Raw genomic sequence first — 20,026 nt, 5'->3', positions numbered from 1 at the left:
AGTTCTCCAAAACTGTCTACTATCAAAAGACTATAAAATTATCAGACACAGCGGAAGATTTCTAAACTTCATCGTGGTGACTCCTCCCAGTTATCCCATACGCATCAGCTCATACCTGCTCAATAACTGCTCACCACCCCCGAATGGATCACCACAGTTTTTAAAACATTTAAACGGGGTCAGTACTAATCACACAATTTATATAAACCAGCAACACAGTAAACAAACAGCTCAAACGGTCACACACACAATCACATCTACTCCAATCAGATCAATCTCCGTCACCGACTGTCCACTGGACCAGCCCTGCCAGTGGGGGACCGCAGCCGTACCCACCAAATCCTCGCCCATCATACCGAGCGATAACCCTGTCCCATTAATGTGCACATCCACTCCCGTGGCGGGTTCCACGGAGGGCGAAACTAGGGCGTGAAGCCACTCCCGCAAGTGACTCCACTCAGCCGAGAACGCATCTCGAGAACCAGAGACAAACAATCACAATCAACAACCGTCACAATACGAATACGATATTATTCAACAACCACAACACATCAACAACACATTATGGGACTAATACTGAGTAGGGAAACCCTACCTGGAAAGCAACACAATCAGACGGTCTCAACAGCTGAATCAAAATTCCTCTTCTACGAATCCTCCTCCTAACATATAATCACATAATTACTAACAATCACAATAATCATCAAAAACTCCCAATCCCCCCCCCCCCCGCCCCCCAAATTAGGGTTTAAACAATCTTAATTAAGTACTATAAAATTGGTATGTAGGACTTACCCTTGACGCAAGGACCACAAAGACACAAAGGACAAAGAAATCCGACCTCTCAAGCTCCGGGATTTGCCAATAATGCGGATGAAGCGAATTACGTAGTTTCAATCTTCTTTTTGAGTGAAATAGGTTTATAAAAGTGTTTAATAAAGATGATGACATATTATATATACTAATCCGCGTTATTAACAAAACCCGTCAACCGAGCTACTCGATCGAGTAGCTGAGGTACTCGATCGAGTGCCCCCTTACTCGATCGAGTATCTACGTTACTCGATCGAGTACCCAATAGGTCAGAAACTCTTTTAAACTGCAACTCACCCTTACTCGACAGAGTAAGGCCTACTCGATAGAGTACCACGAGACTCATAAAACCGTAGTATTAGAAATTATACACTAGGCTCCCCTCTTGATAACCCAAAATCCCAAACTCAGTCACTATCTACAAATCCACGTCGCGAGATAACTCCATCTAAGTTCACTATATACCCCTCTTCTCCATCCCTCTATAAAAACCTTCCATTACATATATCCTTAAGCAAGACAATCCTAACCGTCTCCCTGCATAAATCCTTACACATTCCAATTTGTCACTATTCGCATTTCTCATCTCAATCTTTCATTCTCACGTTTCTTTACACTTACATCACACTTGCCCATATACATTTACATTTATATTACTCAACACACGACTATATCACTTACCATATCTCACAAAACATGCTCCTTGCCTCGATTAGCTCATCAATCTTCCTTTTCTTTTTTTCCATTACCTCTCACAACCACATATAACACATATCCTCCCTATTCAACACATGTCCCTCATAAGCCGGCATTCTCCATATCATAGATCGGGTAACTTACGGATCAAGACCGTCATTTATATAAAAGGATGCGTTTAGACTCAAAACATACGTGTGAACATACCCCACGACTCAAAACATATGTAAGAACATAGCCACCGACTCAAAATGACCGCCCACTGAGGTACTCGGTCGAGTACATAGCATACTAGATCGAGTAAAGGATACTCGGTCGAGTAATGAGACTACTCGGTCGAGTTCACGACTCCAGAAGCTGAATAGAATTATCACAGAAAGATTACTCGGCCGAATATGGAATACTCGGTCGAGTATGAAAGATACTCGGTCGAGTAGGGCCTACTCGTTCGAGTATCGGCACAGTTCTCAGCACCGTCAAGTTTTCGTAAAACAGTCACATCTCACTCGTTACTTGGTGTAGATACCCGGTATCTGCTGAGACTCCAACAAACACCCGATGATTATCGGACTACAACATGCTTTGGAATCGCAGCGTTTGATCGACAGTTCATGTACAACTTTACGTCGGAAAACTTAAAACGATTTAAAAAAAAATAGCATTTCAAAACTTTTCAAAAGTACCTGGAGTGTTTAATGCATGACGACGGGGTCGCAATGACACTAACTAGAGTCAAAACCGACACCGGACCAAAAACCGACTCAAAATTCAAATCCCGACTCCAACAACGAGTCAAACCGAGTCAAACACAAAAAACAAACCATTCAAATGCTTCCACGTTAAGATTTCCCGGATTCATGTATGGTCAAGTACTAAACATGTGCATACGAATCCTAGGATAGAACAAATCACGATTGCATTTGTGTGAAAGCGACAAGACACCTCGAAGACGTGCGACGTGGCTCGCGCCTCTTTGAGCAGCCCAGGTGACCACGTCGCTCAAAACTCACACAACCACTCATTCTCCTATAAATACCCCTCAAATGCCCCCATTTGAGAACTTAAGCGAGTGTCCGCCCCCTCTTTCTCCCTTAAAATTCTCGACTCGACTTCCTAAGTCACAATCCGACGCGTAGTTACGACTTACCGATCGTAAATACAAGCCTTACACATTGTTTGGTACCGTCATCGTGCATTAAATCACTTGACCGACCATTTCGACCACTACACCATCACTAAACTTAATAAAACACTCCTTTTAATTACTAAAACGGTTTTAAACCGAGTCTTTTCCGACCAAACGAGTTGATACACTTACGTCGGTTTCTCGCCATAAACCAAGCATGTAAGTATGAGGGTGTAAATATCCTTCTTTTATCATGTCTTTACTTGTTTCATGACTATAACATGCTAAATCATGCATAACATGGTCCAAAACATGGGAAGAATGAGCCAAAATCAGACTTTTTGGTTTAGGCAGAGGCTACTTACGTAGCACACAGGCTCGCGCCTAAAGCAGCCTGCCCAGCCTTAAGTCCAATCCGTGTTTGGTCTCTTCTTTTCCTCTATTTTTCATTTTAATATTTGTAATCGGTTTTTACCATTTCAAGTATTTTCAAACCCATTTTATTTTCTTTTACAAGTTTTAACCATAAAGCATTTTTCACCCTGGGTTCTTAATACCATGACGGTTGCGTCCCGAATGGGTCCTGAAAATCAAGGAAGAAGTGGATAAACAGTTCAAGGGTGGTTTCATCAAAGTGTCTGAGTACTTTGACTGGGTGGCCAACATCGTTCCTATACCAAAGAAAGACGGGAGAATCCGGGTTTGCGTCGACTTCAGGGATTTGAATAAGGCAAGTCCAAAGGACGACTTCCCTTTGCCATATGTTGATATTCTGGTGGACAACACCGCCGAGCATGCTCTTCTATCATTCATGGACGGGTATGCCGGGTACAACCAGATCAAAATGGCTGAGGAGGACATGCACAAGACTGCATTCACCACACAGTGGGGTACATATTGCTACACGGTCATGCCTTTCGGTCTCATCAACGCCGGAGTTACCTATCAAAGAACAGCTACCACTCTCCTACATGATATGATGCACAAGGAGGTAGAGGTATATGTCGATGATATGATTGTCAAATCAAAAGAACGGGACGGCCACATCAACGCCCTCCGGAAATTCTTCGCTCGTCTGTGGAAATATAACATGAGACTAAATCCTCAGAAGTGTGCATTCGGGGTCACCGCCGGAAAACTCTTGGGACATGTCGCCAGCAAAAGAGGCATTGAGATTGATCCAACCAAAATCAAAGCCCTCCAATAAATGACTCGGCCAAAGAACGAGAAGGAGATTCGGGGATTTCTCGGCCAGGTTCAATACATCAGCCGCTTAATAACCAAGCTTACCATGATTTGTGAACCAATCTTCAAGAAGCTTCGCGCCTCCGATCACACCGATTGGGATGACAACTGTCAAAAGGCCTTCGACAGGACAAAGGAAATACTATCCAAACCTCCTGTCCTTATGCCACCTCAGCAGGGGATTCCTTTATCCCTATACCTGACTGTCACGGACACAGCCATGGGAGCAATGCTAGCACAAACAGTCGACGGTGAAGAACGAGCCATCTACTACATCAACAAAAAGTTCATTGAGTACGAGACAAGGTACACCCAACTGGAAAAGACATGCCTTGCCCTAGTATGGTCAACAAAGAAGCTGCGGCATTACATGCTCAGCTACACGGTCCACATCTACTCCAAGATGGACCCGGTCAAGTACATCTTCGAAAAACCCGTACTAAACGGAAGGCTGTCTAGATGGACACTCATGTTGTCCGAGGTTGATCTCAAGTTTGTATCCCTCAAGGTTATCAAGGGAAGAGCAGTTGCCGATTTCCTAGCAGAGAATCCCGTCAACGAGGAGCCAACGACCGACACATGGTCACTTCCTGACGAAGACATCCTTTGTGCTGACTCCGACTCATGGGACCTATACTTAGATGGTGCGTCTAATCTGAGAGGTTTCGAGGTAGGAATCTTTCTAATATCACCAGAGGGAGAGCATGTTCCAATCTTGGTCAAACTAGACTTCGCCATCACCAACAATGCCGCTGACTATGAAGCATGCCTCATCGGCCTACAAGCAGCCATAACACTTGGCATCAAGAGACTGAGGGTCCACGGCGACTCCTCGCTCATCATCAATCAGGTGTCCGGATCATGGAAAATCCAAAGTGACAGCTTAGCTCCCTACCGAGTGAAAATCAATCAAGAGGCCGAGTTCTTCGACCAAGTCGACTACTTCCACTTGCCACGAGAGGAAAATCAATTTGCCGATGCCCTAGCAAAACTTGCCGCGCTCGTCAATATACCTGACGACATGACATCAATGCCCCTATGTGTCGAGAGAAGGAGCGAGCCAGCTCAAATTTGTGCCATCAACAACGACGAGGAAAGCCATGTCGAACACTGGTACCATGCCATCCTCAACTACAAAACCAAAAAGAAATTCCCTCCCAACTCTGACCCAAGAGGACAAAGACCCTTCCGTTTAATTGTATCACAATTCGTTACAAAACCACGATCAACTATACAAAAGAACACCCCAAGGGATTCTCCTCCTTTGCATTAACCATCACAAAGCCAAAAAAGTCATGGGAGAGGTTCACGACGGAGAATATGGCTCTTACATGAGCGCAATGATGCTTACCCGAAAGATCATGCGGCTAGGCTACTACTGGACCACCATGGAAGCCGATTGCCGTAACTATGTCGAACATTGCCACAATTGCCAAATCTTCGCCAACATACAATACATACCACCATCCCTTTTATACACCATGGCATCACCCTGGCCTTTCTCAACCTGGGGCATCGACATCACCGGGAAAGTTAACCCGATAGGCACCAAGGGGCATTGATTCGTCCTCGTCTCCATCGACTATTTCACCAAGTGGGTAGAAGCATAGTCATATGCAGTCTTGACCGTTAAACAAGTGGCCAAGTTCATCCAGAACAACATCATCTGCCGATATGGAGTAGCCCATGAAATCATCAGCGATCAAGGCTCTCACTTCCGGGCGGAAACTCAGGCATTGCTGGACAAATATAAGATCAAGCGACATCAAACAAAACTCTTGTCACCACTATCAAGAAAATGTAAGACAACTACCGCGATTGGCCGAGCAAACTCCCATTCGCACTCTGAGGATACCGAACCTCCATTCGAACACCGACATGCGCCACACCCTTCTACCTAACATACGGTATGGAGGCGGTTCAATCGGTAGAGTTAGAGGTCCCTTCTCTACGCATCCTACTAGAGAGTCAGGTCCCCGAGGTGGAATGGACCCGTCGAAGGTACGAGCAACTCACTTTTCTAGACGAGCAGCGGCTCAACGCCTTGCACAACGTCCACCTATACCAACGACGTATACAACGGGCATTCAACAAGAAGGTTAAACCCAGGAACATCAAGGAGGGCGACTTGGTCCTCAAGTCAGTCCGAGCACCACTACCCGTCGATCCGAGGGGAAAATTCAAACCCAACTGGGCTGGGCCATACCTGGTCAAGAAAATACTTTCGGGGGGCGTAATGAGACTGAGTGACCTAGACGGGGAGGATTTTACAAACCCGACCAACCTGGACCAACTCAAGAAATACTACCCTTGAACCATAGCAACCAACGACCTCAACCCTAGTTTTACAACTAGCAACCACCTCAACCCTTTTCAAGTCAAGTTCCTCAACGCGTTCTGATTTGAAATTGCATGTTTTATCGAGTCTAAGTTGCGGCACCTTGCCCGTTTCGAATGTCCTTTGATTATGTCAAAGGCAACATCCATTTGCACTAAAACAAAAATAACCCTAAACTACGAGCATGGTTTGATTTCACCTCTTTAGGTGGATACGTAGGCAGTCCCTCTTATACATGAGGGATACAACCACAAAACCCAATCAGAATTTACAAAACATTTCGAACTACGAGCATGGTTTGATTTCACCTCTTCAGGTGAATACGTAGGCAGTCCTTTCTTACACGAGAAGGATACAATCATCCCCATAATAAAAAAAAATCACCCACATCAACATTTAAAAAAAAAGAAAAGGAAAAAACATTCCCTTTCCCACAAAAATACAAAAAAGAAGCCTTTCTCCCTTCCCACAAAAATCCCACTTTCCCAAGTGCAAATGTTTAGGACGATTCAAATCGAATTGCCTTTACAAAATGGATGGAAGAAACAAGCGTTCACAATTTCGACACGAGTAATCCTCTTATTTAATTAATAATGGGAGGGATTACAATTTCAACAACAAATAAAGCTCGATGAGTCTACAACTTGTCAAGGCTAAGGTGTCGACTAAAACAGCTCACATAATAAAACTAGCACAAAACACACAAAACATAGCTAGTACAACATAATAAAAAACTCACAACACTAATACAACATAATAAAGTGGGTCATAGAAATCTTCACTCCTCCATTCTACCCTTGCCTTTTCCCTCGGGGTACATCTTCCCCTTGTTCTTCTTGTTGGCCCGCCTAGCACGGACTTCCTCTTCGGAACGGATCCTCAACGGATCTACAACGGCAACGGCCTCCGGTCTAGTGCAAGACCCCATGTTCGGCCCGAAACGAGCCCATGCACGGCCCACTACATTTTTGGGACCCGAGCTTCTCCTCTTTGGTGGTCTCATCACATCCGGGCTAACCCCATCAACATAATTCTCAAAGAAGGCACGGTTGGCCTTACCAACCTCTCGATACTTCAAATCGACAACCTCGTCCTTACGGAATTTAGACCTCTCCTCCAAGGACGAAGCTCTTGACCACTTGACATAAGCGGGAGTCACCCATGTCGTGGCAACGGGGTTTGGTACCTCCGAAAGCGGCCGAGTGGCCCACCATCTTTCGAAGACCTCCACAAGCTCGGAGTTCCGGAAAACATTATCTTGGACAAGAGTATCTTAAGCGGTCACCTTTTGTTGACGCCCCATTTGCCTCATGAGCCTTTCGGGATAAATGAAGGAAGCGACCTTCAAACCCACCACCATCAAAGAACTCGGACTAGAACCCGAAGCGGGCAACCCCATGAAGGACCTTAAGTGCAACCATGGCACCACCCAACGGATATGAGGACCACCCTCCTCCGCCAATCTTGCGGCCCAATAGGCCTCGGTGGAAGCAAAGCTATCCGAGTACAACTTCTTCCTCTTTGTAAGGTGACGGAAAGAATATGAAGAAGAATCAACCGGAGGCTCTACATACCTTAGCCTCTCCAATAGCCACCCTTGGAGGATCCTTGGGGATCAAAATGAGGGAACTTCTTCACAAGAGCCTTCCTTGTCCAAAGCTTGGATGATCTCGCCAAGCACCAACCATGATGGATCTCTACCATGCTCCATTTGCTCAACCACATGTAAAAGGGTCATGCTACCATAGCATTTCGGCCCCTCCTTCTTCAAAGCATCAACAAAGAGGTATACATGGACAAGGAAAAAGGCAAGAGCCTTTCTCCTAGCCACCTCCGAAACATTGGCATCCAATCGGTTCGAGAAGATGTTGATAAGAGCTAATATATCCACACCATGTGGAGCAAGAATTAAGTTGACTTGACTTGTCGACAAACCCAACATTGAACGGAATTTCTCCTTGTAGCACAACCGAGTCGGAGGAAGCACCGGAACACAACCCGGCCACCCACCAATGGCTCCAACTTCTTCGGCTAGTGGACAAATTTCACCTTTCGGGAAAATGAAAACATGATGTTTCGAATCCCAAAACTGAGAGCATGCTTCAAGGAATGAGGATTGCACCTTGACTTGACGGAGCAGATGGAGCACTAACAATTGACCAACTCCCATGCAAATATGTTGATACTTTTCGGGAGGCGACAAATCCCTGCACAATTGTCGCAACGCATTCTCAAAGGCATCCATGAAATATTTTTGTGGAAAAAGAAGAGGAGGTTTCCTAGAGATGTTTTTTGTGTTTCGGATGATGAAACAATGAAACATAAACATCCCTATTTATACAAAAAAATCAGCGCGTTTTTCAGAAAAAAGGGAGAGCTGGCTTCTATCGCCAAGCTGCCCACGCCTCTTTAGGCCAGTTCTCAGGATTCCCACCTTGAATTGTCCCTTTCAAGTTCTGTTTTCTCCTGACACCTCAAACCTCCCGCCGGAATGCTCGTGCCTCTTCGGGATGGTCCAGGACATTTTGTGTTTTCTCACACTCACATTTCCTTGTTTTCGCGTTTTACGAAATCCGACACGGTTTCCTTGACGCAGCTTTAAGCATACGGATTTTTCTTTCTTTTATAAAAGGGGGAAGGGCTAGTCTCCCCGATCCGCGACGGATCATTTCCATGTCAATCAAAATTCCGAAATTTTTTCGCTTTTTAGCAATTTTCCCAGCAAAAATAAAAATCGAAAATTGATAATACGACATCAGTTTTCCACAAAATTTCAAGCACTCACAAATTCGAGTCTTGATCTCACAAAAAAATCAAATTAAATACACTCGTAATAATCTTTTCTAAAATTCATCCCTGACGGTTTGAGTTTGAATTTTTTCCGAGTTACAAATCAATTTCAACAATTCCAATGCAATTTAATTAGAGACATGAGTTAATTGCTCAAATTTTCAAATCAATTTCTTTTTAAGAAGTCCAAATACGACGACTCATCGCGGAATTTTTCAAAATATCATTTCAAATTTAAGTTTTTAACTTCGTGTCATCGCGGTTAAATTTTGTCTTTAATCGAGTGCCTTTTAGGTGTTTACGTTTACGCATACGTGCTACCTGTTGCCTGTTTTCTACACTAACGATGCAGGAACGGATGCAAAGCAAAAGGGGAATTGATAGCCGACGACGCTCCTCTGAAACACAACACAAAAAAGCCAAAAATCACAAAATGAACCACAATCCAAAAACACATATATACAAACCGCCTCACGCAAAATATAAATATGTACACGGAAGAGTCCAAGACACGGACAAGCTACTACAACCTACTCAGCGTCTCCCGTCAGACCAGTCCCGGTCTAATGGGAGTCGCAGCCAAGGCAGACACTACCATCTGCTCAGACTCCCTCTCCGGAGAACTCTCCACCGTCTCGTGCTCCATCTCGACGTGAAGCTCCTCCGCCGCAGCCAACTGACCCTTGAGAGAGGCAATCTCCGCATCTCGGCTCCGCAGCATGTCCTGGTGACGCCTCAGCTCCTGGTCTCGACGGGTGATCCCCAACCCCTGGGCCTCGATCGTCGATCTGACTGTATCCAACTCAGCACGGACCCGAGCAAGCTCCACCGGATCCGCAGTACCCTACAAAACACAATACAGGTCATCAAGATCTAAAAACGTGAAATGCAACACAAAATACACAAAAACAACACACAAAAAGTACCTGAGAAAGCCGAGCCTCCCTCGCAGCCAGGTCACTAGCAAGCGCCCTCCAGTGGTTAGCCATCCGCCACAAAGCCTGGTGACTAGCGGTCGTCACCTAAAGCCAAGAAGGTCCTTCAGTACAATGCAAGGCAAAACGTAAATGAGGAAAAATGTTCAGGTCAAGAACTCACCCTCAGAACGACCAACCTTCACTCCATGCCAACGTCGTTCACCTCATCAACCGCAGGCTCTGGCAGGGGCAGCTGTAGCTCCTCACCACCGGGCCCCTGAAAGGTGGTCTCCGCCGGGAAAACTGGGGGCCGAGTCCTCATAAACGCATCGACCCCCTGCAATTTGGGTCCACATCAAAGGTAACAGACCCTCCTATCAAAAGAGGTAATGAAAACAAAAGAACAGAGGAAAACATACCTCGATCGGGTACCAGGCAAGCCTCGACAACTGGAAGATGTCGTAGTCGACCTCCCGCCACAACAACTCCTCACCTCCCTGACCGTGAAGGTGCTCCTCGACCTCGTCGGGTGTCGACTCCTAGAAAAACACCCTAGGCAGGTCGACCGGTACCACAAAAGTCTCAGTAGAGCACTGACGAGCTAAACGCTCGCCGAGGTACCAAACCGGCTCGATCGCCGTCTCCAGGTACAAACGCTGGGAGCTGCGAGGCCCCATACGCTCCCTGACAGCGGCCGGCACCTCTGTGTAGTGCTCCCAAGGCCACCCGACAAACTGCATTCAAGACAAAGCTACTAAACCGACTGGGGGCTTCCTAAGCTACCTAGTTATCCTATCTCTATCTATTTCTATAAAGAAGGAGTAAGGAACGCCAACTCACGTCAGCAACTCGAAGGGCGTTCACACGACGCCTGCAGTCCTCGTAAGTAGACTTAATCGACTTCTTCCGAGCCACCGTCCAAGCCCTCACGGCAGGGTAAGTCGAAGGGACACCACCAGTGGTCTCCGGATGCAGAGGGATGAAGTAAGCATACAACCAAGCCTGTAACCAAACACAACAAACATAAATCAGCCAATTTACCAAAAATTGCCAAAATCAAAACCACTAATCAAAATCAAAATCAAAGTCAAAATCAAAATCAAACTCAAAACTACAAAAAAAACGCTCGCACCTCCAAGATGAGGCCGGGACCAACAAAAGCAGGGGCACTACCATCCCCCACTGCCTCGGGCGCACCGTTGCGTGCATATACCGGGTCAAACTCGCCAAAGCCGGCGTGACCCAGTCAAACTGATCCAAAGTGTCAAGGTCAGCGAGGAGAGGAAGTACCTTGGTCGACAAGCGCTCACCCTTGTCACCAAAGTACGTGGCACCCAAAAAGTACCACAACCACAACCGCACCTCCTGCGCGTCAGCTCTAGCCTCAGCCTCCGGACTCGCCAACGGTACCGGAGCATAACCCACCGCTCTCCCTTTGAAGTGGTCTCTTGATGAGTAGTATTTTCGTAGCTTTTACCCCGCAATTATACCTTATTCTGACTCGATTTTACGTGCTTAAATGATTAAAAGGCTCATTTTATTTACTAATTTATAATAATTAGTTGGCTTGATTATATTTAATAATTATTCAGATTTTTATAACATTAGTATTACTATTATTTTGTTGTATAATTTATAGGTGAGGAGGAATAATAAAGAAGAGATTCAAGCTAGAGGAACAATGAGGCGGAAATTGGTAAACAAATCGGGTCGAGACGGAAATGAGACGGGTCAAAGAGCAAAGCGTGAATTAAATGAAAAGAAAGCAAATGTCAAAGGTTGACTTTGACAAACCAAATCACACGCATTCATCTACCATTTCATCACCTTCACCATCATTCACCAGTCATCATCGTCATTCATACTCCCAACTCCATTGCTCCCCTGCTCAAGCAACAACTCAAACCCGAATTCAGTCCACCAGCATCAGCGTTTAAGCGAGTCCACATCGTCTCGGCTCGGCTCCGTCATCATCGAGGATCTGCTTGCACAACCCACCAGTCATATCGTCTCAATCCACGAGCCCAATCCGAATTCCATCATCATCAACAACAGCGACAACCATGGCTCGAATTCCCATACGACATTAGCTGCTCCTTCACCATAACAACCACCAGCAGCTACCCTTCAATTCGTTCTCGGCATCTCCTCTCCATCTCCACCTTCGAACCACCATAATTGAAGCCCAATCGAGCCACCATGGCTCGAGCAGCGACAACTCAGACCACCATGGTCACCTCATTCGAGCATCTAAGCGAGCCTCATCAGTCCTATATGGATTGACTGGTTAATTGTTTTAACTTTTGAAAAGGAGAAAAGAAGTTATGAAATGACAATTAGTGCCCTTGTTTTCATTGTTTTTATTTAGTTTAAGTGGGGTTAGTTTGGTCTTTCTATACTTAGAATTGTGGGGTTATAAAACCCATTTTGTCGCAGGAAACAAAGAAAGGAGACTCAATAATTTTAGACAGACGCAGCCTTCAGCAACAAAATAGAAAACAGTAGGATATTTTTAGAACAAAATACTTTCATTTCCTCTCTATATTTTAGGTTTTAATTAGTTTAATTAGTTAATTAATCTTGGGTCAAGTTTCAAGCTTTTGTATTCAAGTTATAGATCTATCTCATCTATGCAATCTCCTTTCATATGGTATAATTTTCTAATCTCTTTTTTTATTGTTCTTATCATTTTCATTTTCATTATTTATGTTAGTCTTACTTGTTAATTCAATCCAAGTTTGTTACTTTATTAGTTTAATTATGTTTATTACATATTTATTATTAGTGGGTAGCTTAATTATTGTGTCCTTAATCATGTTAGAGTAGAATAATTAGTTAGGGGGAAGGGATTAGTGTATTAAATTGGGATTTCATTTTATGAGTAGTCATTATTATCGCTAATCGTTGAGTTATTTGTGTTAATTTATCACTTAATTGATACTTTAATGTGTCGTGTAACCCTAATGACGATTAGTGTTATTTGACCTTGTTTTTGAGTCGATGTGGGAGACCCAGGACTTGATTAGGCGCATTTAGGATGAGGCGTTTTTCTTATTATTGTCACGAGAGTGAGTAATAGGGTGGTTGGGTACTTAGTGACTCGAGAGAGTATTAAGACCTCGAATTAACACTTATACTTTGTCGATTAATGAATCTTTAAACCCCATTGAGAACTCAATTAGATACATGAACTCCCTAAATCCCCCTAACTCCCTTTATTAGTCATTTTATAACTACTTTCATTGTTTACTTGTTAGTTATTCATTCATTTCTTGTTTTAGTTATTTTTAGAATATTTCCAACATCAATCTCATTATTAATTGACTAGACTAAAACAAGGACGGAGACTTATAATCGATTCTAACCTCACCATCTCTTGGGACCGACCTCCTTACCCTACTACATTTCATTAGTTTGGTATTGAGCTTTTATAAATATTGTTTGATTGGTGGGACCACGACATCCCTACTATCAAAATGGCGCCGTTGCCGGGGATGGTGCTTCGTTAGATATAAGTCTTAGTTTAGTTTTGGGATTAGTCATTTTATTGCTTTTGAAAAAGAAAAAGAAAAAAATATGTTGTTTGTTTACTTGCATCTTTAGTTATAAATGTTAGTCACTTGCATTTAGAGTTTTGCATTTAGTGTCTTGTATTTAGTGTCTTGCATTCAATAATGTCTTCATCCATGTCTTTACGTGATCATAGTAGACCCGATCCGAACTTGTTTGCCTCTCCTATTGATATTGGAGAGGATGTGGAGCTTGACTTGCATCCGGATTGGGTTGAAATCTTTCAAAAAGATGTGTTTCTTGGTCTACCAAATGAGAATGTGTTGGACCATTTGGAGAGGTTTAATAGGAAATGCATTTTGGTGAAAAAGAATGGTGTGTCCGAACATGTTGTAAAACTCATGCTCTTTCCTCTTACTCTTGGGGATGGAGCCGAGAGATGGTTATATTCTCACCCTCCTAGCACTTTTTCTACTTGGGATGACCTTGCCCAAGCCTTTCTTACAAAATATTTTCCACCTTCTAAAACCGCCAAACTAAGAAATGAGATCTTTACTTTTCAACAAGGCGAGTTTGAGAATTTAAGTGAGGCTTCGGAAAGGTTAAATGAACTTTTGAGAGCTTGCCCTCATCATGGGATCCCAATTTGGCTAATCACACAAACTTTCTTTAATAATTTGCATCAATCCGTTAAAGAATTGATAAATGCATCGGCCGGAGGTGCCTTTGATAGTTTGGGTGATGATGAGGCAAGATCTTTGCTTGAGAAAGTGGCTAAGACCGATGATAATTATGGATTTGGGAGAGTGACACGATTGATTGAACCACAAGTTGAGGTTGATTCTCCCTCTTATGTTCACAATGTTCAACACTATCGTGTTATCCCTCCTCCCACAATTGAGAATGATGTGCATGCATTTTCTTATTCTTGTGATACATGTGGTTATTTAGGACATGATTCTTGTGCTTGTTCTTTATATGCATCCTCACCTCCTATGGTGATGAATGTGATGAATAATGAAGATAATATGCACAATGTTCAACCATATCATGCTCCCTTTCACCCAATGAATTCTATTCATGTTTCTTCATCAAATTATGTGTCATGTGGTGGTTTTGTAGATAATTTTGACTTGTGCCCTTCTTATAATCCCCAAGCCCCCATAAATGATTGTTTGATAAGTGATGTTGATAACTTGCATATCTTTGATCACTCTTGTACACCACCTTATCACTATGCACCTAATTTTTTTCCAAGTCAAATTCCACCTCCCTTGAATGTGAATGTTATGCATGAGTTAACACCTTCTTATGAATCTTGTGGTGATTTGGGATATGACTCAAATGCTTGTCTTCCTTATTCATACTCACCCCTTGTGAACATGAATGTGATAAATGATGTTAATAATGATATGCATGATGTTCCCTCTTGTCATTCTTCCCTTCTTCCGATGAATGTGTATGACATGCAAGCCTTTTCATTTAATTGCGAACCATGTGGTAGTTTTGGAGATAACATTGATGTGTGTCTCTCTTCTTTTCCCCAAACCCCCATGGATGATTATATGGTGACTGATGTTGATGATTTGCATGTCTTTAACACTTCTTATGAACCACCTCACCATTTTTCAAGACAACTTTCATGCTCCTTATGGAAACCTACACCACACCATGTGAATTCCAAATTATCTAGTAATGGGTGTGAGGTAGAGGTTATGATGTTTGAATGTGATTATGGATTGATTGAGGCAAATTGTTTACTTGAAGAGAAAGTTGTGGATCAATTGTATTTGAATGATCATGAGTCATTGGGAAGAGAGTATGTCAAGAGAATGATTCTTGAGTTAGAAAGGAAAAATGATGTCAAAGATTGTGAGGAATTTGAGATTGTTGATGAGCCTTATGATGAAGAGTTTATAGGCTTGACTTACAACAATCTTGATGTGGATTTAGATGAGAACCTTGTGCTTGAGGAGATTGGAACACCCACCCTTCTTTGTGTTGATGATTTTATCAGCGAGAAAACTCCTTGGGATGAGTATGCAACTATTGATATTTCCTATGAGGAGGAGAGAGTGGATCTTTGGGATAGATGGGATTATGAGGTTGACTTCTTTGAAGAACCCATTTTGGAGAAATTTGAGGCTTGCTTTTGTGTTGATGACGAGTTCTTTTCATCTACCGATCATTTAGACCTCATTTCTCTTACCCCTTTACTTGAATATGTGGTTGTTGAGTATGATTGTGACGATCTTTTCAAAGAGGGTGATTTGTCTCTTGATGATTGATTGATGGAGAAATTTGAGAATGGAGACATAATCACCACTCTTGGAGAAGATTTGAAAGAGGATTGTGATGATGTGCATGACTTGAAGAGTCTACCTCTTGTGCCTTTGGAAGAAAATGATAAGGCTTGGGGTGAGTATGACACACTTGTTGTGCTCACCTTTTCTTACAAATTGCTTAGGACTCATCTTGTCTCTTATGTATGTCATTTGTCATGCTTGTTGCTCTTCATTGCATATAACCATTTTGTTGAAAATTGGTCATCTTCTTTTGATAAGTTAATGAGATCTTTGATGGGATTTTTAAATAACTCACTTGTTTCTTGTGTTTGATTGTAGGTTTGGCGGTTTCCTCAAAACCGCGCTTCTTGGGAGGCAACTCAAGCTTTTTTATGCTTCTTTTTCTTTTTGATAAATTTTTCTAAAAACCCAAAAACATGTTCTTTTCTTTGAAAAAAAAAAATTGAAAACCCAAAAATATGCATTTAATTTCAATTTCCTCCACACATTTGTTTCTTTTTGAAACATAGTAAATAAATAAGTGTGGGGAGGAAATTTTATATTTCAAAAATCTTCAAAAACATGTATTTCATTTCCGAATTTCTTCCACACATTTATTTCCATTGGAAATTATGTAAATAAATAAGTGTGGGGAGAAAATTCTATTATTTAAAAATACAAAAACATGTCTTTTATTTTTCAATTTCTTCCCTACTTTGCGTTCCATCGAGGACGATGTAAAATTTAAGTGTGGGGAGGGGATTTATTCTTTAAAATCCAAAAAAACTGAAAATTCTCAAAAATTACAAAAACATGTTTTCATTTATTTGCATTTCCTTATGTAAAGGAATAAGTGTGGGGAGGAAACTCCCCTAACATGTCTTGTATATATCGTTGTTTGTGTAATAAAATGTATAAGTACATTTGGAATATCGGAGGCATATGCTAAGGAGTTAGAAGACGCTTGGTATAATCGCTCCTATCTCTTCTCCTTTCTCCCTTTCTTTTCTCTTATTTATAATTGAAGAGGTTGGGATTTGTATGTTGAGGAGGATGTTCCAATTTTGGAACTTGGTGATGTGTGCCTATGTGTTGTTAGGATTAGTTGCATTAGTCTTTTTGGCATATAGTTTGATAGTTGCACTTGCATTATAACATGTATATACTAGTTGCATCATTGCATATAGTTACATTTAGGTAAAATGTTTTGAAAAGTGCCTAATTGAGAACTTTGACAAGAGCAATTAGGCCATTACAAATACTCTTCTCAACTTAAGACTTTGCCTACTAGAATGGATGTAAAACACCCTAGATTGTGTCATACTAGTGTCTTTCGACCCATGACCCAAAGCCTAGTCAAGGGTTTGCATGTGAGTCACCTATCCAACCCCGTGATGCGATATGGACTTGGTTAACTTGTCTAGGTGACCTTGATTGACTTTGTGGTATGACAACCCAAAAATACTTTCGATCAATAAGTTTGAAGTGCTCATTTCAAAGATTTTGTTATGTGGAAACGTTTTATTGCCAAGGAAACCTCAAATATTTTGAAATGTTGAAATGTTGAGAATTTTAGTCGTTTTGATGGAGGCGTACCACTTCGATGTGCTTTGGAGAGGGATCCATTGAATTGGCCCCCCACACGGTTGTGAATTCAACCGCCCAAAGACAGAGTGACTATCACCCCGAAAAGTTATTGTCTAGAGGTTAACTGGTTGCCTAATAAGCGATTGGCGAAAGCAAAGGACATTAGCACGGAAGGGATAAACCCCATCTCTAATTTTGAAATGTGAAAGCCAAGTGAGGTCAAATTTTGAATGCTAGTCATATCCACCCTTGTTACAATGATTTGAGCATTTCATTCCCAAAAAACCTTTTTGTCAAGCCACTTTATCGAGCTTGGGACGATCCATGACCTTTACTTTTGTAGAGAACTCGAGACTTGTCATGTCATATGCTACTAGCATCATGGGGATCATCATTCCACGCCATCCGATCGCCCTTGACAAAAGCATTTGGAAATTGAGGACGAAAGTAGTCTAGTTTAACACCATTTGGAGGTGATTTGGGTCTATCCTCTTAGCCTTAGTGATTTGTTGAACTAGTATTTGTGACGGAGTATATGCTCTTAAATTTGTTCCCTTTTAGTTGACTCCGCCACTTGATGAGGAAGTGGCTATTACTTTTGTTGATGCATCTTGTTATTTGTTATGTGCTTCATGTCAAGATGTGTCCAATTTTCCGCAAGCCCCCACTTGCCTTGCAAAGGAGCACATACCTCATTGTGTTTCATTGTGAGTTGAAGGGACGGAGAAGCCCCGTTAATTGCCTTTCATCGGATATTAGTAGTTTAGCTAGTTCTTTTATATCAAGGGTCGTAGTTTAGTTAATGAGCTTACTCGAGGACGAGTAAGGTTTAAGTGTGGGGAGATTTGATGAGTAGTATTTTGGTAGCTTTTACCCCGCAATTATACCTTATTCTGACTCGATTTTACGTGCTTAAATGATTAAAAGGCTCATTTTATTTACTAATTTATAATAATTAGTTGGCTTGATTATATTTAATAATTATTTGGATTTTTATAACATTAGTATTACTATTATTTTGTTGTATAATTTATAGGTGAGGAGGAATAATAAAGAAGAGATTCGAGCTAGAGGAACAATGAGGCGGAAGTTGGTAAGCAAATCGGGTGGAGACGGAAATGAGACGGGTCAAAGAGCAAAGCGTGAATTAAATGAAAAAAAAAAGCAAATGTCAAAGGTTGACTTTGACAAACTAAATCACACGCATTCATCTACCATTTCATCACCTTCACCATCATTCACCAGTCATCATCGTCATTCATACTCCCAACTCCATTGCTCCCCTGCTCAAGCAATAACTCAAACCCGAATTCAGTCCACCAGCATCAGCGTTTAAGCGAGTCCACATCGTCTCGGCTCGGCTCCGTCATCATCGAGGATCTGCTTGCACAACCCACCAGTCATATCGTCTCAATCCACGAGCCCAATCCGAATTCCGTCATCATCAACAGCAGCGACAACCATGGCTCGAATTCCCATACGACATTAGCTGCTCCTTCACCATAACAACCACCAGCAGCTACCCTTCAATTCGTTCCCGGCATCTCCTCTCCATCTCCACCTTCGAACCACCATAATTGAAGCCCAATCGAGCCACCATGGCTCGAGCAGCGACAACTCAGACCACCATGGTCACCTCATTCGAGCATCCAAGCGAGCCTCATCAGTCCTATACGGATTGACTGGTTAATTGTTTTAACTTTTGAAAAGGAGAAAAGAAGTTATGAAATGACAATTAGTGCCCTTGTTTTCATTGTTTTTAATTAGTTTAAGTGGGGTTAGTTTGGTCTTTCCATACTTAGAATTGTGGGGTTATAAAACCCATTTTGTCGCAGGAAACAAAGAAAGGAGACTCAATAATTTTAGACATACGCAGCCTTTAGCAACAAAATAGAAAACAGTAGGATATTTTTAGAACAAAATACTTTCATTTCCTCTCTATATTTTAGGTTTTAATTAGTTTAATTAGTCAATTAATCTTGGGTCAAGTTTCAAGCTTTTGTATTCAAGTTATAGATCTATCTCATCTATGCAATCTCCTTTCATATGGTATAATTTTCTCATCTTTTTTTTTTATTGTTCTTATCATTTTCATTTTCATTATTTATGTTAGTCTTACTTGTTAATTCAATCCAAGTTTGTTACTTTATTAGTTTAATTATGTTTATTACATATTTATTATTAGTGGGTAGCTTAATTATTGTGTCCTTAATCATGTTAGAGTAGAATAATTAGTTAGGGGGAAGGGATTAGTGTATTAAATTGGGATTTCATTTTATGGGTAGTCATTATTATCGCTAATCGTTGAGTTATTTGTGTTAATTTATCACTTAATTGATACTTTAATGTGTCGTGTAACCCTAATGACGATTAGTGTTATTTGACCTTGTTTTTGAGTCGATGTGGGAGACCCAGGACTTGATTAGGCGCATTTAGGATGAGACCGTTTCTTATTATTGTCACGAGAGTGAGTAATAAGGTGGTTGGGTACTTAGTGACTCGAGAGAGTATTAAGACCTCGAATTAACACTTATACTTTGTCGATTAATGAATCTTTAAACCCCATTGAGAACTCAATTAGATACATGAACTCCCTTAATCCCCCTAACTCCCTTTATTAGTCATTTTATATCTACTTTCATTGTTTACTTGTTAGTTATTCATTCATTTCTTGTTTTAGTTACTTTTAGAATATTTCCAACATCAATCTCATTATTAA

The 20,026-nt window shown here is 41.8% G+C and overlaps 1 protein-coding gene, 1 long non-coding RNA gene and 1 other non-coding gene across 3 annotated transcripts in view; 2 read left to right on the top strand and 1 right to left on the bottom strand.

The window, feature by feature from the left end:
- The first annotated feature begins 12,499 nt into the window (after positions 1-12,499).
- LOC141608322 (uncharacterized) overlaps positions 12,500-20,026 on the top strand; it is a 38,300-nt gene continuing 30,773 nt past the window's right edge. The window contains exons 1-2 of the long non-coding RNA XR_012526984.1: positions 12,500-12,575; positions 16,060-19,356. This is a non-coding gene — a long non-coding RNA (uncharacterized LOC141608322). The remainder of the gene's footprint in view (positions 12,576-16,059; positions 19,357-20,026) is intronic.
- LOC141608319 (uncharacterized) lies at positions 12,574-19,352 on the top strand. Its single transcript, XM_074427681.1, has 2 exons — positions 12,574-16,687; positions 18,344-19,352. Exon 1 carries the CDS (start codon positions 13,600-13,602, stop codon positions 15,721-15,723), a length of 2,124 nt encoding a protein of 707 aa, XP_074283782.1. The 5' UTR covers positions 12,574-13,599; the 3' UTR covers positions 15,724-16,687; positions 18,344-19,352.
- Positions 13,969-14,075, bottom strand: LOC141619810 (small nucleolar RNA R71). Its single transcript, XR_012531811.1, has one exon. It is a non-coding gene; the product is annotated as a small nucleolar RNA R71 (small nucleolar RNA).

Source organism: Silene latifolia, chromosome 1 (genome assembly GCF_048544455.1).
Source record: "Silene latifolia isolate original U9 population chromosome 1, ASM4854445v1, whole genome shotgun sequence".
NCBI lineage: Eukaryota > Viridiplantae > Streptophyta > Magnoliopsida > Caryophyllales > Caryophyllaceae > Silene > Silene latifolia.
The sequence above is the reverse complement of the archived record's forward strand: the minus strand, read 5'-3'. Positions and strand labels throughout refer to the sequence as shown.